General features: G+C 37.3%; 5 protein-coding genes, 1 long non-coding RNA gene and 1 pseudogene across 12 annotated transcripts; 5 read left to right on the top strand and 2 right to left on the bottom strand.

The window, feature by feature from the left end:
• The first annotated feature begins 2,799 nt into the window (after positions 1-2,799).
• scpl31 (serine carboxypeptidase-like 31) lies at positions 2,800-6,485 on the top strand. 2 transcript variants are annotated; one of them, NM_001198028.1, is made up of 11 exons: positions 3,005-3,357; positions 3,695-3,802; positions 3,906-4,001; positions 4,095-4,187; positions 4,321-4,418; positions 4,598-4,894; positions 4,976-5,109; positions 5,197-5,292; positions 5,557-5,662; positions 5,750-5,892; positions 5,992-6,141. In NM_001198028.1, exons 1-11 carry the CDS (start codon positions 3,054-3,056, stop codon positions 6,002-6,004), a joined length of 1,488 nt encoding a protein of 495 aa, NP_001184957.1. In that variant the 5' UTR covers positions 3,005-3,053; the 3' UTR covers positions 6,005-6,141. The 2 variants fall into 2 exon arrangements, with proteins under 2 accessions (NP_172575.2, NP_001184957.1); NM_100981.4 differs by having other exon boundaries at positions 2,800-3,357; positions 5,750-6,485.
• A 127-nt stretch (positions 6,486-6,612) lies between these two features.
• On the top strand, positions 6,613-10,801 carry AT1G11070 (hydroxyproline-rich glycoprotein family protein; the record flags this gene model as incomplete). Of its 5 annotated transcripts, none has more annotated exons than NM_001331952.1 (9): positions 6,613-7,191; positions 7,303-7,617; positions 7,987-8,082; positions 8,160-8,283; positions 8,379-9,351; positions 9,423-9,588; positions 9,680-9,844; positions 9,955-10,107; positions 10,189-10,801. In NM_001331952.1, the coding sequence occupies 9 exons, from the start codon at positions 7,162-7,164 to the stop codon at positions 10,405-10,407; spliced, it is 2,241 nt and encodes a 746-aa protein (NP_001322839.1). In that variant the 3' UTR covers positions 10,408-10,801. The 5 variants fall into 5 exon arrangements, with proteins under 5 accessions (NP_001322839.1, NP_001322836.1, NP_001322837.1 ...); NM_001331949.1 differs by having other exon boundaries at positions 7,165-7,191; positions 10,189-10,601; NM_001331951.1 differs by having other exon boundaries at positions 9,680-10,107.
• A 119-nt stretch (positions 10,802-10,920) lies between these two features.
• AT1G11060 (WAPL (Wings apart-like protein regulation of heterochromatin) protein) lies at positions 10,921-16,245 on the bottom strand (the record flags this gene model as incomplete). Its single annotated transcript, NM_100979.4, has 13 exons — positions 10,921-11,359; positions 11,449-11,530; positions 11,617-11,714; positions 11,807-11,954; positions 12,135-12,388; positions 12,492-13,111; positions 13,220-13,324; positions 13,426-13,519; positions 13,660-13,788; positions 14,244-14,356; positions 14,553-14,892; positions 15,026-15,125; positions 15,620-16,245. 13 exons carry the CDS (start codon positions 16,243-16,245, stop codon positions 11,276-11,278), a joined length of 2,793 nt encoding a protein of 930 aa, NP_172573.2. The 3' UTR covers positions 10,921-11,275.
• A 398-nt stretch (positions 16,246-16,643) lies between these two features.
• On the bottom strand, positions 16,644-19,134 carry AT1G11050 (Protein kinase superfamily protein). Its single transcript, NM_100978.2, has one exon — positions 16,644-18,925. It carries the CDS (start codon positions 18,919-18,921, stop codon positions 17,044-17,046), a length of 1,878 nt encoding a protein of 625 aa, NP_172572.1. The 5' UTR covers positions 18,922-18,925; the 3' UTR covers positions 16,644-17,043.
• AT1G04833 lies at positions 16,662-19,009 on the top strand. The gene has a single exon (NR_138784.1). It is a non-coding gene; the product is annotated as an other RNA (long non-coding RNA).
• Positions 16,718-16,894, top strand: AT1G11055 (annotated as a pseudogene). The gene has a single exon.
• A 646-nt stretch (positions 19,135-19,780) lies between the features above and the next one.
• On the top strand, positions 19,781-21,832 carry AT1G11040 (HSP40/DnaJ peptide-binding protein). The gene is made up of 3 exons (NM_100977.2): positions 19,781-20,026; positions 20,336-21,063; positions 21,138-21,832. Exons 1-3 carry the CDS (start codon positions 19,889-19,891, stop codon positions 21,586-21,588), a joined length of 1,317 nt encoding a protein of 438 aa, NP_172571.1. The 5' UTR covers positions 19,781-19,888; the 3' UTR covers positions 21,589-21,832.
• The last annotated feature ends 7 nt before the right edge of the window (positions 21,833-21,839 follow it).

Genomic DNA, 21,839 nt, shown 5'->3' with positions numbered 1-21,839 from the left:
CAAATAATAATCAATAAGGAAACTATGTGGTATAGTAATTTAAAAAGTCAGCCAATATTTAATCTTAATTTCAAAGATATGTACATCCCACCTAACTTTTTTTTTCCAAAGTATTTTTTACAATTTCTTCACGAAGTCACCCGCATAAGAATCAATCAATCTACTTATGCGATTTCTTATGTTAGTTAACAACGAGTCTTATAAGTCATCAACTAGTAGGTGACTTGGTTGTGGAATCTCTAATTGGATGGTAATATATCAACTCTCTAATCGTTTTCTTAATACATTTTCCTTATCAGATTATCCATCAATAACATCTCAACGCGTGTCTTATTGTGGGATGTCTTTGTCCTAGAATTAAAGAATACATTGACTGATTCACAATTTTTCTAGAAACGTATCCCCAAAATCTTTTGGCCAATAAGGTTATTACAATTCCACATTTAATTGATATTCATAGTTAAGTGGGTATCCATAGTTCTGAGAATCATATAAGTGGACATCCATTGGCCAATATGGACTCATGGAGTCTGGTCTAACAGTTAAGAGGTCCCCATATTGAACACAAAATTTAATTTTATAATCTTCTATTTGCGCTAAGAGATACAAAATAATGTAAATTACGTACAAAACAACTAAAATAGCAACACAACTATTTGAAGGTGATTAGATAAATCATTATCTCCTATTATAGTAGTACAAACTACAATATAACTTATAAGTTTCAAGCTAGTGGCCATTCACCGATTCAAGGGATACAAGTAGGAAAGATTTACTAATAGATCTATCTAAAATTTAAGTTTATTCAACCATATTTTTTTGTTATACATCAAAATAATATGAACTGTCTTATTTTTCATATAGTATTTTAGTTATTAAATAAAATATCAATATAGCAACCCTTTTTTTAGAAATGAAGCTCCAAAATTAAATGTTTATGTAAAATGCTCTATATTCACGTAGCAAATAAACAGCCGGAAAGCTATCCATGAACTGTTTCTTGACATATATAAAAATAAATTAATGTTCATTGAGCATGCAATTCTTGCACTAAATGCCCAATTCTTCTATTAACACTTTTATATACATAGAGACATTACCTTCCCAAGAAAAAGACAAAAAAAAATGAACAGTTAAATGCAAAAAATTAAGTATATCCATGATGAAACGTAACATAAATAATCCGGACATGATTTCCCTCTCATTCCTTAGCAAAGAAAGTTGAATTCCATGTCATAACCATTCAACAAAACACTTTTCTTTTGCTTCGTAAGTTTTCTCTAGTCTTCTAAACATGTATTTAAACTATTTCGAGACGTACACAACTTGTCCATTTGAATTATGGAAGTAAAATCGTATCCACACTTACCATTATCAAGCTAGCGACCTATTTTTCTTGGCCAAAGCCATTATTATGTGAACTATATAACGGTCAAGTGTATAAATCAGTTTGTTTACCCCAAAAAAAAAGGTGTATAAATCAGTTTAAAATCCGTTTTAGTTTTGACCAAAATGATTACACAACTGATCTATTATACAATCATTTAATATACTCCATGTGTAGTGGCATAGTGGATGTGTGCTAATAACGTTCGCAGACTCCGTGGTTCGATTCCTCTCGTCCAACTAGTTTAGTGGTGAGAAAAAAGGCCTATATTTGATTTATTTTCTATATGATTTAGATATTCACCATTAAATTAATTAGCTATTGTTTGACCAAAAAAAAAAAAAAAAAAAAAATTAATTAGCTATCTTGAAACAATTAGTACATTGAATTGAATTCAAGAATCCCAACGCATAAGGTTCGCCACAAAACTGCGTCATTCGACTTTCTAGTTTCTAATGATGAGGTTCCCTTGAATTTATTTAACTCTTTTTTTGCATATACATTAGAAAAAAATCACTATAAAATAAAAATTAAAGGGCACCATCAATTTGGAATATATCCTCCATTTGCCTTTCTCTCAAGTCTCAACACTCAACAGTCTGCTCAAAGATGTTGCAACGTGACATGTCTATTTTCTTGTTGTTTTAATGAAATAAATCATCTTTTTTCTTAGGAATATCCGCACCATATATAACCTGTGAGTCTATGACGTTAGCTATAGTTGTGAGAAGTATTCGTTAGTTTCATCAATTTTAATGATGCTATATTGGTTCGTATAACTTTATCTTATGATCTTTTCTATAATCTTATTGATATAGTTCCTTTATAACTGATTACGCTCTGCAAAATTGATGGACAACATGTATTTGACTTCGATTTTAGTGGGCGATACATTATTAAAGAGACCATGTGCATAACAATTAAGGAGTACGAGTGAGCTTTTTACTAATAAATATAAAGTACGTACATAGCAAAAATCATATATTCGAAAGTTTTTAAATTTATAGTTCAAATTTTTTGAATACATAATTAGCAGCTGATAGTATTGATTTGTGTATCCACAATACATAAAATAATCTTCATCAGTCGGTAAACACTAAACATACCACTCCTAAACCTGGTTTGGTACTGCAAAATCTATATACCCTAGCTACTTTGACTTCGGAATCGTGCGTATTTAAAGTTTGATAAATGTTTATGCATTATATATCTATATTCCAATTTCCCAAATTATATATTTCCTCACTAGTTAAGCTTATGCTATTGTGGGGTCGATTAATCCGCCAATTTTCTTAGGTTAATAGGATTGTATATTAGTTATATTTATATTACTTTTGGCCATGACGTGGTTCAAACCCATATAAAAGAAAGTGCTTCATCCACTCTATTTAAGTCAAGTATACGAATTCTCTCGAATTTGTGCCTATAAATCTTAGTTTTTAAGATGGAATTATTCGACCAAATGAACAAATTAAAGCCACCAATTGCCACCTAGGACTATTCTTCCATATCCACTTAATTAAACTTTTAAGAAAAAGGAAAAGAAATTAAACAAAAGCAAACAAAGATCTCATGATCTTTGCTTATAAATAGAAGTCCAAGTCTTAGATCTTTCTTATCATCTCACTACAATTCTTGATCTTCTTCTTAACTTATACCTCAAATAATGGATAATTATCAGACCAAGAATATATCTAATCTATTAACTTCTTTGTGTTTTACCACTCTCTTAATATTAGCTCCGGTGGTTATATGCACTAGACAACACCGGTTCGATAGCCCGAAAAGAAGCTTGTTGGCCAACGAGCAAGATTTAGTGACAGGTTTGCCTGGACAGCCTGATGTGAGTTTCAGACATTATGCCGGATATGTCCCTGTCGATGAATCCAACGGAAGAGCTATGTTTTACTGGTTCTTTGAGGCCATGGATCTCCCGAAAGAGAAACCTCTAGTCCTCTGGCTTAATGGAGGTAACTCAATCTTTTTGAATTATTCATGCTTGCATCAGCAACTCACTATTTTCATTCTGATTGATAACATGTAAATTCTACATATTTCTTTATAACGTTAGATAATTTGCATGAAACATGATTTATGCCTATTTCACCATACCAACGTCAAGTATAAAGATATATTGTCATTAATTATGTCTTCAACTATTCTGCATATTTTATTTTACTACGATTTTTTCCTTCCACTAATAGCTCTTACACAATAAAACCTAGTGTTGATTTGCTGTGTTTTTAAATATGGTCTCATGGGAGAACACATTTTGAATTTAAGCATCTGAATAATGTGTATATATAGGTCCAGGTTGTTCTTCTGTGGGATATGGGGCAACACAAGAAATTGGTCCTTTTCTCGTGGACACCAACGGAAACGGACTTAACTTTAATCCATACGCATGGAATAAAGGTAATTATTTTTTTGTTTTTATATAGTTTTCTTAGCGTCACAATATTTAGATGTAAATGAAAATGACATTAAATGATGTAAAAAGGTTGATTTGCTGATGCAGAGGCCAACATGCTGTTTTTAGAATCTCCCGTCGGTGTTGGCTTTTCGTATTCAAACACAAGTAGCGATTATCAAAAACTTGGAGATGACTTTACAGGTAGGTCCATTATTTTTATTTTTATCTTTTCACAAGTCCATTATTATTATAATACATAGATATATTATCTATAGTCTTTGTCTTTTCTATCAGCAAGAGACGCATACACTTTTCTTTGCAACTGGTTCGAGAAATTCCCAGAGCACAAAGAAAATACGTTCTATATCGCGGGTGAAAGTTATGCAGGTAACAAAATAAATAAAATCATTTGGATTTAGTATTGCACGCCCTTTTATTTACTTCAAGTGTGGTAACGCATTTTCATCGATTTTCGTCGCGAATTTATTTTTCTGTGAATGTAAAATAAATATACTTGCAGGAAAATACGTACCTGAGCTAGCAGAGGTTGTATACGATAACAATAACAATAACAAGAAGAATGGTTCATCGTTTCACATCAATCTTAAGGGTATTTTGGTACGTGTACTAAATCTTAAGGGTGAAATTCTCATCATTAACCCAAAAATATCATACATACTTTATCATGCATCTACTATAAACTTTGCATGTTGCATGTCATGCATGTGATCATAAGTATAAATTCCGCTTAGAAGACCCGGTACATTTTTTTTTTTTTTTTTTTTTTTGCTACATAGTTGGGGAATCCTGAGACATCAGATGCAGAAGATTGGAGAGGTTGGGTGGATTATGCATGGAGCCATGCAGTAATATCAGATGAGACTCATAGGATCATAACCAGGACGTGCAATTTCAGCAGCGATAATACTTGGAGCAACGATGAGTGCAATGAGGCCGTAGCAGAAGTTCTCAAGCAGTATCACGAGATAGATATCTATAGCATCTATACCTCAGTTTGCATAGGAGATTCTGCGCGATCGTCTTACTTTGATTCAGCGCAATTCAAAACAAATTCTCGCATTAGCTCCAAGAGGGTATGTGCATGTGTATAACATAAAAGCCTATAATTTACTTTGAAACTAACAAATATCTTTTATTTTGTTGGGATGCCTTAGATGCCACCGAGGCTCATGGGTGGATATGATCCATGCTTAGATGATTACGCGAGAGTATTTTACAACAGAGCAGATGTTCAGAAGTCTCTTCATGCGAGTGATGGAGTTAATCTCAAGAACTGGAGCATTTGCAAGTACTCTCCCCAATATCCTTTATGGTTTTTTTTTTGTGTAATATTTGAAGGAATTTGTCTGAATGTTCTTTGGTATTCTAACTTCAGCATGGAGATCTTTAATAATTGGACTGGTTCAAACCCGTCGGTTTTGCCTATTTACGAGAAACTCATCGCCGGAGGATTAAGAATATGGGTTTACAGGTAAATTAAATTACGTTCACGAAAACCAACTAAATTCCTAATTAATTTCACTCTGACGAAAAGTAGTTGACTACAACACAAATTAAAAACTTCGATCACTGAAACTAAAAAAACAGAGTATACAATTAGGTGGCTTCCTACGCAAGTAACCACTACATACTTTAGCTTCTTCTACTTTGGTTGGTTAATAACAATATGAAAGAAAGTTTATTCTCCAATTTTTCTAAGCCGTTGGTTTTTGGTTTCTTTTTGTGATGGATCCAGTGGTGACACAGACGGAAGAGTTCCAGTACTTGCGACTCGTTATAGCTTAAACGCACTCGAATTACCCATCAAGACAGCTTGGAGGCCATGGTACCATGAAAAACAGGTACCCGTGGACCTAATTCACCAGTTATATGAAATTCTTGATTTGAGTATTGTTAGACCGGTTAAATTCTTGATGATGCTATAACAGGTAAGTGGGTGGCTTCAAGAATACGAAGGTTTAACGTTTGCTACGTTCAGAGGAGCTGGACATGCGGTGCCTTGCTTCAAACCAAGCAGCTCTCTCGCCTTTTTCTCGGCGTTTCTCAGCGGAGTTCCTCCTCCGCCATCGCGGTAGAGAAGAAATTCAATGATTAAAAAGATGATTTAGTACGTAATCTAATTATGAGTATTTTTGAAAGATTTTTGGGTTTTGTTTCGTTAACTTGTCAGACACACGAGATAGGGGAAAACAAGGATTGTAACTTGTAAGAGAGAATATGTGATTTATGTTACGTTTTATGTCATGATCATAATGATCAAAAGAAAACCTTCACCGCTTTGAGATTATGATCAAATGAAAAATAAATAGCTTTTTGGTGCAATGTCATTATAATGAAATCCAAATTGGAACCCCAGACTAGTTTGGCGCACACATTTTTTTGGTGGTTTTTGTTAATTCTCCCTTTTATATAATTCATTAGTAACCGTAGATTTTTGCTACTTAAATCGATGGTCAAATATAATAAAGTTATGTATACGGTATATGATAATCTCTCTTTTGGGTAAGAATGGAACATTCATGCATTAATCATCAGAAAATCTCTTCCCAAATAAGATAGTAGGATTTCATTCTTACCAACCATATTTACTTTTGTATTAGCATTATATTATTATTATTCCCATTTGTTATCTTAGAGATAAGTTTGAACCATTGACCCATCAAATTATTATTTTTTCATTCAGAAATATAAATATATTATCTTCTTTCTTTTGCCATCTTTCCCATTATGGATTAGGAACATTTTACATTGTGAAAGAAAGAAAGCGTTACACTTTTTTTTTTTTTTTGTTACAGTACTCTGATTTCAAGTAAAATAATAATAATAATACTACACATACTTATTTTTTATACTTGGAGCCTAAAATTTACGGCCGCACGAACGGAGTGCACGTTTGCTTCTGTCACATGTTTGTTTGTCCGAGTTTTTGCTCTTGCATACTGCCGTTGTAAAAAGTTGGAAAGAAAATAATCTTAACTTTTCAATTTCAAATTAGAAATGAAATCAAAGAAATTGGAGCTTGACTTGTCTTTTTATAGATATCCTCCTTTTACCTATTTTACTATACTCAATTCTTCTATTTTTAGGATCCTTCTGAAAATTAAATTAATTTTTCCATTTATGTTTGTAGTTTCTTATTTCTGACAAAACAAATGTTGGAAAAAATCTATCCTTAGATGCCACGTGTAGCTATTCGATAAGTGATAAGATTCAGTATTATCTGGAGCGTTAGCGTTAAATAACACTCTTAAGCTTCACATGTTTTATCGCTTACACTCAAATTAAGTCTATGTAATTACAAAATTACAACACTCTCTCCATCTCTTTGTTTTCTCCGCAGATGATGAGTGTGAAAACCTGTAAAGTTGAGGTAAAGCAATTTATCGGTTTCGCTTTTAAATTGTTTGTTATCGAAAACTTGTTTTGATATCTCTTATGGCTTTTCTTATTTATGTGTTGTTTGTTATAAACTTTGTTACAGCCTTTAAAAGGGCAAACACCACTTAGAAGTAGCAAGACCAAACAGGATGCTAAACCTTATTCGTGTTCTTCACCACCATCCATCAAGGCGTATACATCTCCATTCGTAAGCCAAAAGACTTCAAGACGTGTTGCTTTGTCTGCTGAAGATATCAAGAATGCTCATAGAGAAGCGACAAAGATCTCGAGTTCGAGCTGTGGATCAAGCAAATGGACAGGAAATTTCATTCTCATGGTGGAGCTTCGAAGAAAGATTATCAATTTTAGAACCATCATTGATCTTCCTCCTCTGACCTATTATCTCTCTATATCCAATGTACGTTACCTCTTCCCTACGTTTTCTTTCTTTCAGATAATCGTATCTTTGACCTAATAAACTCACAGACTAATCACAATGAGAATTTTCTTTTAGTTTCTGAGGTGAAAAGTAATGTGAATTTTCCATTAACAAAATCGAAAAAATGTTATTTGCATAATGAATAAAGAATGTGAAGAAGTTGTAACTAGCTATATCTCATCGTAGCAATTACAAAAAAAAAAGATATCCCAGTTCATAAGCAGTGATCAAATAGGTAAATCCAGTGAAAATCGATTCCTTGGTTAAAAAAAAAAACGCACCACTTGATTTGTGTGTTAGATATGACTGATTTGTGGCGTTGTTGTTTGTTTTCTGGATCAATGGTAGATGGTGATGCGTACGATGAAAGATCTCCATAAGCTCTGTCCTGAGATCATTGACAGCTCCCAAATCCTCGAAATGAGACGTGAAGAAGTTGACAAGGTTTATACAAATTCCTCTCATAACTTAAATCCAAATTGTGATAATTTGTTTATTCTGATCAAAACTATTGCAAACAGTTGCTTGACAATTTCTACAACGCTTTGAAATCAATTGGAGATTCATGGATCGATGACCACGAATGGATCATCAAATCCAAGTATAGAAGCAGTAACATAAGGAAGAATCTGTCTGATCGACTTGGTAACATATATCAAAGTCTTAATGATTAATATTAATATTAAATATTATATATCACAACATTATTGTAACAAAATCTCTATGCATTGTTCTTGTAGTGGAAAAGGTGTTAGCTGCATTAGATGGACTGATTAAGGGGATGAACGAGAGGCTTAATACGACAGAGAACGGCAATGTGGAAATGAAGAAAAAGGTTAGTCCGCGGAGTACTAAAACATCAAATGACCGATCAGAATCATTGGCGAAGCAACCGATCAGGCCAAAAACGGTGCTGAGTCCACCGAGTAAAGTCCATGGAGACTTTTCAATCTCTGTGTCAAATCTTCCTAGAAATGTGAGAATGCAAGCGCTTGTAAAGCTGAGTCCTATCGATGTAAAGCGACTCGCTATCCAAAATTTTAGTCAGAAAGAAGCTCTGAGCAATAATGGTGATGGTGATGATGAGAGTCTCAAAGTGAAGAAGAGTGAAACAGAGGAGAAAGCAAAAGAAGCTATTCTTGAGAAACAAGATAGTGTGAAGAGTCAGATTGATGATAAAGATTGCTCAAAAGTTTCAGTGAAATCTGAAATGGTTTCAAAATCTTTTGCTCCGCCTCCTCCACCACCTCCAGGGAATGCAGCAATCCCGGTGGAACCACCACTTACAATGTCTGCTGAAAAAGAGTCGTATGCTCCGCTTCCTCCACCTCCCGGAAGAGCAGCACTACCACCGCCACCGCCACTTCCAATGGCTGTGAGAAAAGGAGTGGCTGCTCCGCCTCTTCCACCTCCAGGGACTGCAGCACTACCTCCACCACCGCCACTTCCAATGGCTGCCGGAAAAGGAGTGGCTGCTCCACCACCTCCTCCACCTGGCGCAAGAGGAGGCTTGGGAGCGAAGAAAGTAACTAGTAAACTGAAGAGATCAACCCATTTAGGGGCCCTATTTAGATTCCTCAAGGGGAAACTAGAAGGGAAGAATCCAGAAGTAAGATCTCGTGGCGCTGGAGGAGGAAGTAAAGGCGCGACTGGAAGCGCTCCAGCCAGCGGAAAGCAAGGAATGGCTGATGCTCTTGCTGAGATAACAAAGAAGTAAATCACATCTCACTTCACTTATAAACAACAAAATGGTCAAAACTCATACTTGCTTAATGGCTACACAGGTCTCCTTATTTTCAGAAGATAGAAGAGGATGTTCGAATGTATATGACTTCAATCAATGAGCTTAAGACAGATATTACAAAGTTCAAGAACAAGGACATTACCGAGCTTCAAAAATTTCACCATCGTATTGAATCAGTTCTTGAGAAACTAGAAGATGAAACACAGGTTAGTGATAACAACATAAGTGATCAATGTCACAAAACTTTCTTCATCATGTTCGGATTTTGTGATCACAATAATGTTTGAACTGTGTTAGGTTCTAGCAAGATGTGAAGGATTCCCGCATAAGAAACTCGAAGCAATAAGAATGGCTGCTGCATTATACTCGAAGCTGGAGGGTATGATCAAAGAGCTAAAGAACTGGAAGATAGAGTCTCCGGCGAACCAACTTTACGATAAGACTGAGCGTTACTTTGCAAAGGCAAGTCATAGAAATACTGATTTTCGCTTGTTTCTTCGCCTTTCTTTTTTTCTGGTTATTTCCTCTTTCAGGTAGCTGAATTGATCTGAGGACAATGATATAAATAACAGATCAGAAAAGAGATTGAAACTCTAGACCAGATCAAAGCAGAAGAGGAAAAGAAGTTCAAGAGCAATAACATCCATTTCGACTTCAACATCCTTGTTCAGATCAAGGAATTAATGGTTGATATCTCTTCAGGCTGTATGGAACTGGCATTGAAGGTAGTAGGACTAACATTTTGCATACATCTGATCACTATTTTGAAACCCTTTTAACCAGAGTCTCTTGGTTCAACCTCACAGGAAAAGAGAGAAGCAAAGATTGCATCGCAAACTACTGCAGAATCACTCGAGGCAAAGCCAAGCACGAAGAATAAGACTCCAGGATGGGCTAAAACGTTGTGGAGGGCATTTCATTTTGCATACAGAGTTTACACATTTGCTGGTGGGCACGACGATCGTGCTGATAAGCTTACAAGAGAGTTGGCTGAGGAGATCGAGCAGATTCTTGGAAACCAATGACTTGTGACTTATGTCTCGGCTGAAAATGTCACAAAGGTATTGGAGTCTTTATAGAAGACAGTTATTAAAGAGAATAAGTGATTTAGGTTAACATGTTGTAATGTAGTTAGTTACCAAAAAGCTGTTGTACTCTGATAAGTCTTCTCACTGTATGACTGCACCTATAAAAAAGAAAATAGCATATCAAGGTTACCAAAACATATCCTAGCTATCGAATCCAGGGAATTAAACACTTGAGGACGACAGATCTCAGTATTGAACCGAGGTAGGAAAACTGGGAACTTCCGTGTGACAATATGGCAAGCTCTAGCCAGAGACAGATGCAGAGCTCGAGGAATGGCGACAGTGAGAGAAGAAGCCAAGAGGAAAGGAAACAGAACAAACCAAGAACAAGAGAAAAGACGAGTTTTATCTCAGAGAGCTAAAACTATTTAATAAATTTTTGCCGACTTTTCCTTACAGCTTCAATGATCATAGATGCACATTTCAAAACTGTAATATGCTGCGAAATATCATAACGTAATGACAATTATATATAAACTATAACGATGGAACAGATTTATAAAGAAAAAGTGGTAGAGCAAACTTGTATATATGGGATTAGTCAAGAAAACTACAAAAAGAATGGAGTGTATGAGTAAAACTGTAAAGGACAACTAAACAAAACCTAAGCCGAGACAAACAGTATAACTCTAAAAGAGAGAACTAACGTACTAATAGCAGCCTTATAATCTTATATCATACATCAATGCGATCACCAGAGTTAGTGATCACCCCAAAGCATTCCAAGTTCTTTTTTCTTTTCTATTGCAGAAGCTGTACAGAGAAATTGGAGAATGAAGAATTAATTGCCCTTTTTGATCCCTTTCTACGGTGATTTGCAGGATTCAATCACTCCCATCACTGCTTTATGTGTCTCCGGAGGGATCATGTTCAGAGTCATGTGAAATGCCTGAACATACAAAAAACACAATCACTTTTTAGGATCTTGAGATTTCCTACTGAAACCGAGCAACAATAAGGTGTTAAAGAGGTGCATACCACAAATCTTTCCAAAACCGGTACAAGAATTGCCAGATTGCGTTTCGGGAGATAGTCCTTGATGGAGTTGCGTATACTTCTACTGCTAGTGAGTCCAAGAGCATGTTTAGTTTCTTAGAGTGTTAAAATGGATATGACATATATGATAAGATTGAAAACGAAAAGTACCTTTCAGTTGAAAGAAAGGCGAGTAGTAGAGCAGAGTATGCTTCTACAATCATCTTTTCCGCTTCCTTTTCGCCTTCTAAAACAGCTTCTTCATCATCCTGAATACAAAAAATAACCAGCACGTTTAACAATAAAGCCTTTTCTGTGGATCTAGAAGTTCGAGTAAACAACAAGTGATGCTGCTACTCACTAAGGTGAAGGTAGTTGTCTCTTCTTTGGTCTCTGCTGATCCTTGATTGGTGAGAAAGATTGAACATAGTAAAGGAATCATTTCCTGTTCACTTTCTTGCAACTCTTCTGGTTTTGTAATAGGAACACTCGCTGAAGCAAGCCGTGATCTACGAAAATATCAGTTAACTGGTTAGAAAAGAATCACCACCCCCGCTGTAGGGTTAAAGACAAAAGAGTGTGACTAGTTTAACTTGTATTGACTCAACCACATGATGGTATTAATTTTTTACTGCAATACAGCAAACTCAAAAGGGTTATCATAAAAGCTGAGATTTGTTTCTACCAACCTGTTCACTCCGTCTCTTTCAACCAAATTTACCAGCAAACCCAAGATGGCAACAAGAAAATCTAACTCCTGATCGGTAAGGTATTTGTCTTTCTTCTGATGGGACGATCCCGTCTTTTCCATCTCACTGAAAAGCTGAGATCTGGTGAAAGACGGAAAGTGTCTGGCAATTAATTCAGCCATGCTTTCCAGCCCTCTACACCCACCAACTTGTCGACATCCGACAACGTTATCATTTGTTAAGTTCATCAAAACCTGCAGAGAGATAGATAATCATGAACTAAATTTGTGCTACTCCAGCTGAGAGAATTTCACCGCAGACCAGTAAACAGGTGATAAAAGACTCTAAGAAAATTACCTTTACGGCTGTCAGAAGGCAATCAAATAAAAGACAGAGACATTCTTCATCAATGTCATTTGTACAATGAGATGGTTGCAGCGATGTACTGCAGTCTCTGTTACTTGATTCTTCTTGGGAATTCAACCTATGGTTTGATGACTCTTCTTGGCTTGAGAACAGCTGATACAAACTTTCATCTTTACTTTGTTTGTAGCATCCTTTCTTCTTTTGAGCTCTAGACTTCTTTTGGTTTACGGACACTACTGCCCACTTGGAAGGTTTATAATCTTCTAAATCAAACGCAAAAGGATCTTCGCTTTCCTCGGGGGGTGCAAACTCTCCAAATTTTTTACAGATTGGTTCTCCAGCTTGAGTAGTCCTTAAAGTAGTTCTGGCAATGTCACTACCCAATGACGCTAATCTCCCTGCAAATGAGCCAGAGATGGTGGAACCGACTCTTGTTTTTGACGTAGTAGGCTCATTCCCCGACACACTTGATTGAGAACCCGACATTGATGTTGGCGAGAAATCTAAATGGATTATGGATTGACTTCTTTGGGATACACTCCCATTCCTCGTGGAGATAGAGCCAACGGTCGAGTATGTATCTGAACTGATTGTCACAACCTCATTGGTAACTGCAAAAGATATAAGTGGCTTAGCATAGAAAAAACAGAGACCAAAGGGGGAATACAAAGAGACAGTGAGAGGAGAGGGACTCATTTATGGCTAGAAGAATAAATTACCTTTCCTATTTGCTTCCAAAACAGAATCATGATTACCACCATTTGAATAGTGAGAATTCACATTGTTCGTGTTAGGACTTGAAAAACCTCCACGTAGGTGAAGACCTAGCCATCAGTCCAACCAGTAATCAGAATAAGAGATGATAGAACGAGCGGAAGTCAAAATGTGTAACACTTCAGAACAAGACATGCTAACAATTGCGAACCTGAAAGCATCTTGATGACACTTATTGTGAGCTCTGTGAAAGACATTCGGGAATCATGAGAACCCAAACATTTCTTAAATCCGAGCAAATGATTCTGAAAAGCAAAATTAGCGTTACAGTTATATTATATCAGACACTGAGTTATATATACTGCAACTTGATAACACAGCTGATTAACGTCCGAATCTCCAGGATATTGTCATGAATCTAGAAACCAATATACATAAAAGATACCTGGTTGTCTGTGCTGAGGAATGTAGCATTCTCCATGATTTTCAGACACTTCAGAAGCAACATTAAACTCTGTTTATGCAGATTATCTTTCTTTTCCTGGACGGAAAGTGCGTCGTATTCCACCCAACGCTGCATATAGAATTTGTATTAGATTCTCTCAATGAATATAACATAATGCAATTGCAAACCGCCCGCAATTAAGACAATTAATGCACAAAGGAGAGTATACATGGGGCAGTAGAAGATTCTGGAAATAACCTATATAGTTTATCAATAGAAGTGCCTTCACATTGCTAATTTGTGTCAAAAGAGCTTATTCTAAGTATAAACAAAGTCATACACCACTGTAAAGAAAGTCAACAAGTAATCTCTCTTTCAATATACAAAGAAAGCACCTTCACTTAACCCACGTTTCAGTAAATTGGATTGCAAAAAGAATAGACCCTGACAATACCTAAACAATCACAAAAGTAGCAATCTAAGATGCTTTATACGAGTTATCAACCTCCTAGGCAATCATAGACTACCTTTCTATATTACGAAAGATATCAGTGCAGATGAAAAAAAAACATACAGCTTCACACCTCCATAACAGCGTGACAATCCATAACAACCTCAAGGACTGCATCAAGTCCTCCTAGTTCTCGCAGTTTCTCCTTGAAATTCCCTCCAGTCTTCTTTACAGAACCAGAAGTATCTGGATGGGGGTAAACAAAAGATCATAATATTATCACCTTAATTCTATGCTAAAATAAACCTAGAGAAGCAAAATAAATACTGGAGAGAACAGGAACTTTTCATCATCTATAACCTAATCTAACTGATTCTAAGATGATCTCCGAAATAGTTAGCTAGTCATTACTTCCGGGAGAAAAGGCAAAAAGTTCTAATACCATCAAAAGAAATTTTGGATACGCATGCTCTCTCCATGGCCAACAAAGCTACCCATTTTGTACTTAGCTCAGGCCTCGTTGTTTCAGTTATATAGCTATCATTCAGTCTCATTTCTTTGCAATTAACAAGAAGTTCCTGAACTCTTGAGAGGATATCACTGGAGCTCGGATCATCCATTTTCACTGGATCCCGTGCTGCATCAACATCCTTAAGTAATGATAAGAGCTTAAATCCTATATTGCGTGGCTTCCCTTCGGTGCTAGTGACAATCACAGGTTTCAACAACTTTATCAGAAACTTGATGCACTTGGGTGACTCCATAAAGTGCTCGTCTTGACCCTGGAGTCATGAAAATGAATTGGTAAAGTTATATACGGAAAATGTGAAATGGTGAATAAGAAACCAAAAAAACGTCAATGAATCAAAGATTAAACATCAAAAACATACATAACAGCATCTGCAAATCACTTACATCAGCAGTTAGCGCAAAGAAAAGGGTGGCTGCGGCAAGATTGCTTGGTATATCATCAAGGCTAAGAACCAAAATCGCATCAATTATGGATTGGGAAATCCTGAAACAATAAGCTCCCACAAAATTAGGTAACTTTTCCTGAGATTTCATGATACTTACGACTCAGCATCCATCTAGGACTTCTTATCGACTCAACCAACGAATCAATTAATGGGACAAACACAAAATCTCCAGTCCTTGGGAGAGAATCAGACATAGTCCTAAAACCTTACCTCGCATGCATCATGATACAAACCCTATTCAGTAATACACCATTCCAATCCACTACAAACCAGATTCTCTAAACTGTCATGCCCTAATCCTCTTCAGAAGTCCAAATCCATCACAAATCTGATTTACAAGAACCAAAAATACAGAGAAGAGAAAACGAAACCATAGAGTTTGTTGGCCCTAATCGTGCCCTAATCTAGAAGACCGGAAAACAATGAAAACCCACATGCCAATTTGGAAAATTTCTCATGAATTGAACAAAATCAAACCCCAAAGAGAAGGGGGAAATCGAAAAATCTAAGAAAAAAGAGTAAAGCTTCTTACCCTTGAGCCCTCAAGGAGCGACGCTGGTGTTGAGATGCACAAATCGACAATAGAGAGGACAAGCTAGCTCTTCTGATCCTGAGCTGGTGTCCTTTCCTCAACCCATCAAGCGCAAAGTTAACCTCATCCTCATGCTCCATCAGCTCACCAAACTCCTGAGCCTCAAGCAAAGTGGAAGTAAAAGCAGCAGCCTCAGCACCGTTCCTGACTCTTTTCGCCCTCCGTACAACACCTCCGTTCTGTGGATAATCCTCTCTGAAATTTGACCTGGAAGAAGAATGCCAGAGAGAGGAAGACTCTTGACTGGAGAAAGGAAGGAGAGAGTAATCAATGGGCTCGATGTCCGGCGACGAAGAGGAAGAGAGATACTCAGTCTGAGAAACAGAGTCGTTTAGAGAGTCCGATAGGGTCCTCGGAATCCCCGGCTTACGGCGGCCGTAGGTTCGTTCCATCATCGCCGAGACGAGTCGTTGAATTTGCAAATTTTTGGGGAAGAGTTTTAGGTGAGAAAATCGAAACAAGGGTATTTCGGGAAGAAAGACAAATATATAAAAGTGCTCGTAAGATCTGCGTAGCTGAAGAAGAGAGCAGCAAATGCGATTGGCCGTTAGTTTTACAATTATCATTAAATTTTGTTGTTACCACAGTAATAACTAATACTAAGTGAGTAACCAGAATGTTTTAAATTACTAACTAACTTTAGCAATTAAAAGTTAAAAAGAGCACACAAATTTTCACAGTCTGATTTTTGGGGTTTCAAGTTGTGTCTGAATTACAACTAAACATTTATTTGTTATTGATTTTTTTTTTTGAGTATTACCAATGCTGGAAAGTTTTAAATTTATGCTAGTTTGAGCATTTTATATTCAACTGATTCAGGAAATTGTGTAATGTACTGTATACTGTAAAATATAGAATTTACCAGATATAAAATTAATAGTAAAATATGTATCTGATTTTTTTCTGTTGAAAATGCTTTGACAAATCATTATGTATCAAACTATGTAATTTCTTGTTGACAAAAAAAAAAAATATGTAATTTCTTCTTATTTATATACATATAAATTTTGCAACGGACAAAAATAAACACAAATTTGAATGGTTGCAGAATTTTACATGGTGGCTGAGGCGAGAGGACCATTAGTGTCAAGATGGTGCAGGACTGTGAACCACTGCACCAAATGTGAGTGCCTTAATAACTTTTGCACTTGTACCGGAAGGCTTCCACCAGCTACCGCCCTCACCCCCGCATCTCAGCCTTCGCCTCTACTTTGATTTAGAATATAATCCTACAATGAACTATATGTTTTCCCTACTTATGATATACTACAACATTCTGAAATTGTTTTACATGATGTAATCAAAAGACGTGATCGTTGCTTTCAAATATTTACAAAATAAAATCTCACATGAGCCTAGTTTTTTCATCTGAGCATATCTCCGGAATGTATTTGTAGTCCGCTAAGCGCAGGCGATATTGTGAATCCGTTTCCGTCCATACGGTACGAAGGATGCGCGAGCGGGACTGGTCGGTCCGGAATAGGAGGAACCTCGATGTCTCCTTCAAGCATTTTCAATGCATCTAATATTGTTGGCCTTAAAGCAACCAATACATGGGCACACAATATCCCAACTTGCAAGAATCTCTCCATTATCCCTTTCGGATTCGAGAGCCCTGAGCCTTCCTCTCTCAACAAAGACTGCTCAAGAGCTTCCTCTGTTTTCCCTGCTTTTACCAATGACCAAGCCCAATCTGTGATCAGAAAAGTGTTTGGTGATCCAGAAGTAGACAGATCAAGAGCTTTCCTTCCACACATGATCTCCAATATAACAACCCCGAAGCTATACACATCGCTTTTCTCGGTTAATTGACCATAGAGGGCATACTCTGGAGCCAAGTAACCGTGTGTTCCCGCAACTCTGGTAGTGAGATGAGACTCTCCTTCTCTACTCTGTTTAGCTAAACCGAAATCCGCAACTCTCGCTCTCATATCGACATCTAACAATATGTTCGTACCTTTAATATCCCGGTGATAAATAGCGGGTTTCACACCGTAATGCAAATAAGCCAACCCTTTAGCCACATCCAAAATGATGCTCTTTCTCTGAGGCCAGCTCAATGGCATCTTCGTAGTCTCACCTCGAGGAAACAAGTGATCATCGAGATTTCCATTAGACATGTAATCATAAACAAGATATCTCTGACTCTCACTATCATCATCCACCATACTACAACCTCTAAGCGGAACAAGATTCCTATGTTTCAAATTGCTAATGATCTCAACCTCATTACGAAACTCTGCATCCCCTTGAAACTCAGACTCTATCACCTTCTTAACCGCGATAACCGATCCATCTGGTAAAACCCCTTTGTAAACAAAACCAAACCCGCCTCGACCGATGAAATTCTTCTGCGAGAAGTTATTCGTAGCTTTCTCTAGTTCCTCGATTTTGAACCAGATAGAGCCAGTGTTTGGTCTCCATTTCGGTCTAGACCCTTGATCCTCCCAACCAACCTCTCCTCCTTTAACAGCTTTACCAAACCGGAAATACAAACAAATCAAACCGGCAATAACCAGAGCCCCGAAAATAGCTCCGGTTATCCCTAAAGCAAGAGCCACCGTGTGTCTTTTCTTCTTTGAGTTCAATGGAGATCTCAAACTCAAAGAGAAGAGACAAGACAAAGCATCATCACTCTCAGGTCCTTTCTTGTTAACAATACCAGCAGCGTAAGTAACCACAAAATGGTAACAATAAACACCGTGAGAGCTATTACCGTCCAAAGTGATGAGCTGTTTTTGAACCCTAAACCCAGCCGCCACGCAAGCGTCGCATCGCGTTAGATCAGTGAGACCACTGCTACAGGCGGAGTCAAGCGCCGTAGATGGACCGAGACGAGATACCCAATCTTGAGTCGTTTGGATTCCAGCACAGGTTTCGTTATTGATGACGAACTGATTCGGATCGAAACAGAGAGAGGTGAGATTCGAAGATAGAGAGAGTGAACTAAGCTTCGTTTGGAGATTGTTGAGACAAGAGATTGAAGTAGCGAGATTTGGGAGACGGAAATTGGAAGTTTGTTTGAGACGATGAGCTAGAGGGATTCCGATTAGAGTTAAAAGAGATTGGCAACAACTGTTCTTGCTATCGGCTGATTTGTCGGACTTTTGACAATCTGTTGTGTTCCATGGGATTGTTAGGACATGAGAGAAATCTAAAGGACAAGTTTGTGATGGAGATTGAGCAACGCAGTTTGTGAGATACAGGAATGAAAGAAGAAGAAAGAGAATCGAGTTAGGCATGTTTATGTTGGATTATGGTGAAATCGAAGATATGGGTTTGGAGAATCTGAGGTTTTTTGGTGGTGGAAAGTGAGTGATTGATTTTGGCGGCCATGAAAGTTGAGGAAAAAAGTTGGATTCTTTTGGTCAAAGAGGCTGCTTTGATCTGTTTGACTTTGGAAGCAACATGGAAATGCAGCTTGTCCCCACCTGCAACTGCCAACACTAACGATGAATGAAACATATTCCATAGTGGCTACGTTTCACTTTCGTTTTTAATGTTAAATGTGGGAAAATTGAAAAAGCAAAATTAATAGATAGTACTAGGATTATAAAATTTTGACAAAATTAATGGGACAAAAATTCAGACGGTAAGACAAAAGAGAAAACTGAATAAAGGTCAACTAGAGATATCATTTTAAACAGTCGACTAAATTATCAAATTAGACTCTTTACGTGTAGAGTTGTTATTATTGCTTGCTGATGGGAATGGGGATCCACTATTGCGGATAAAAATAACTTATGCAACATACAAAACTACCAAAGATTGTGCTACAACCGAAACGGATCATTCGTTATTCTCATGTCAGTATGCTCATGCACTTTCGATAAACTATACAAGTCTACAAATGTACCGCTGGTAAATGTATCTTTTGAGTGTATCCATAATCTCATGATAAGTACAATACTTTGGTTCTGATTATTCTCTCTCAAACCGGGTCGATGCATGCTCATCCAATTCCTAGTAAAAAGTTATCAAAGGGGAATTAAATAAGAAAAGCCTATAAATTTTCTTAAGAAAATATTTTTATTTCGGAAAACAAAAAAACAGAAATTTCCTAATAAAAGCTCTCCCAAACAACTCGGCTCTTCGTCTGTCTGATAATCTAATTCATCCCTACACACGACAACGACAAGTTTCCTCATCTTTCTCTCTGTTTTCTCTTTCCGCTAATTTCTTGATCATCTTCTTCTTGTTCTGTATGCAATGGGGACTCCTCGTTCGCCGGCTACAGATTTCTTTGGAATTTCCAAGACAGCATGCAAAGCCTACAAGTCCCTCGTCACCAAATTGCACCCTCTTTCTTCTCATCGCAAATCCGAATCCCATTCCGATGCCGATTCCGTACGTTTAATTAACATCTTCTCTTATTGTGACGAACGCTATTTTCTGATCATCATTTCATTTACGTTTTCACATTTGAGCAATGATTTTTGCTATGGAATAACGTAGAAATAGATAAATTGTTCCCAACAATGATCAAACGGCGAAATATTCGATTTATATCATTATGGATTTCCGTTTCTTTCTTCTTTTTATCTCTTCGAGGATTGTTTGTGAAAACCTCTGTTTCGTAAAATAAAAAAATCATTTTTCAATCCAGAGATCGTGAGAACAGAGTAAAATAATATTTTTGTTTGTAAAAATTGATAGGCAATCCACCGGAGATATTTGGAGGAGAAATTTGCGGAGGAGGATGATCTCATTGCTGCTCGGAGAGGTCTCCGGCTACAGAGCATGGACGATAGTAGCGTCTTCAAACGTCGTTCTTCTCTGTTATCAAACTCAAGTAGCCGCCGTAGCCACACGCCGCAAGCTAGACCAACGTACCTCTCTTCCTCCGCTTCTTCCAACCGCCGTTCTGCTTTCTCAAGAAGCACAAGCCGTAGAGACGAAGGCAGCAGCCACAGCGGAGTGAGAAGCCACGGTTTGAAATCACGTCCCATCTCAAACAACACCAGTCCGATGACGTCACCTTTCACGAGTCCTAGAGGAAAAGATCAAACCTTAGGTGATTTATTCGGATCTGTAAAGAAACTTTCGTCTCCTACAAGCAATAGTCCGATAAACGGCGTCAAACAATCTTCTCCTTCGTCGATTTCGAAGAGTGCTAGCAAGAGAGATAAGGATGAAAGAGGCTCTACGAGCTCGGCGACATCGACCTCTCTGCCATATTCAAAGAGTAAGAGCACGAGGGATACGGCTGGATCAATTGCAAAGAGTATAAGCCGGAGAAGCACAACGCCGATAGTGTTTTCGCAGTCTACACCGCCGAAAAAACCACCAGCTGTGGAGAAAAAGCTTGAGTGTACGTTAGAAGAACTCTGCCATGGTGGAGTCAAGAACATCAAGATCAAAAGAGACATTATTACCGATGAAGGGTTTGTTTCTTGGCTCTCACGTTCTCTTATTTTACTCAATGAGTCATTCATTATGTTCTGTTTTTTTGTAACAGATTGATTATGCAACAAGAAGAAATGTTAAGAGTGAATATCCAACCGGGATGGAAGAAAGGGACGAAGATCACATTCGAAGGAGTAGGGAACGAAAAACCGGGCTATCTACCTGAAGATATTACATTTGTGGTTGAAGAAAAGAGACACCCTTTGTTCAAAAGACGTGGAGACGACTTAGAGATTGCGGTAGAGATTCCTCTTTTAAAGGCTTTAACAGGATGCAAACTCTCGGTGCCACTATTGAGCGGAGAGTCAATGTCGATAACCGTGGGAGATGTGATCTTCCACGGATTTGAGAAGGCGATAAAAGGTCAAGGTATGCCAAATGCTAAAGAAGAAGGTAAGCGAGGGGATTTGAGAATAACGTTTTTAGTGAATTTCCCGGAGAAGTTGAGTGAAGAACAACGATCAATGGCCTATGAGGTGTTGAAAGATTGTTCTTGGGCATAAAGGTTTATAATATGCATATGTGTTTCTTCATGCCTTTCACTTCCTTCATTGTATATATGTTTCCTACTAGTCGAGTGGGCTTGATGCGTTAAAGTTGTGATTCGTTGACATTAGGCTTATTTTTATATATTTTCCTTTATATATACATTTTGTTTTCTTAGATTGAGCTGTTTTTTCTATGATTCTTTCTTGCTGTGAATGATACAATTGTCTTCTTGTAGTTAACATTGATCAGTATATCGACAAAGATA

The sequence above is a fragment of the Arabidopsis thaliana genome (genome assembly GCF_000001735.4).
Source record: "Arabidopsis thaliana chromosome 1 sequence".
Classification (NCBI taxonomy): domain Eukaryota; kingdom Viridiplantae; phylum Streptophyta; class Magnoliopsida; order Brassicales; family Brassicaceae; genus Arabidopsis; species Arabidopsis thaliana.
Note: the sequence above shows the minus strand (reverse complement) of the source record. Positions and strands in the feature narration are given on the sequence as shown.

Bases quoted from the DNA above. Each gene is read 5' to 3' on its own strand.
- scpl31 (NM_001198028.1), top strand. From the start codon at position 3,054: ATGGATAATTATCAGACCAAGAATATATCTAATCTATTAACTTCTTTG. The intron at 3,358-3,694 runs GTAACTCAATCT...GTGTATATATAG, and splicing joins AGTCCTCTGGCTTAATGGAG to GTCCAGGTTGTTCTTCTGTG. The intron at 5,663-5,749 runs GTACCCGTGGAC...ATGCTATAACAG, and splicing joins CATGGTACCATGAAAAACAG to GTAAGTGGGTGGCTTCAAGA.
- AT1G11050 (NM_100978.2), bottom strand. From the start codon at position 18,921: ATGCCTAACTCGATTCTCTTTCTTCTTCTTTCATTCCTGTATCTCACA.
- AT1G11040 (NM_100977.2), top strand. From the start codon at position 19,889: ATGGGGACTCCTCGTTCGCCGGCTACAGATTTCTTTGGAATTTCCAAG. The intron at 20,027-20,335 runs GTACGTTTAATT...AAAAATTGATAG, and splicing joins CCCATTCCGATGCCGATTCC to GCAATCCACCGGAGATATTT. The intron at 21,064-21,137 runs GTTTGTTTCTTG...TTTTTGTAACAG, and splicing joins GACATTATTACCGATGAAGG to ATTGATTATGCAACAAGAAG.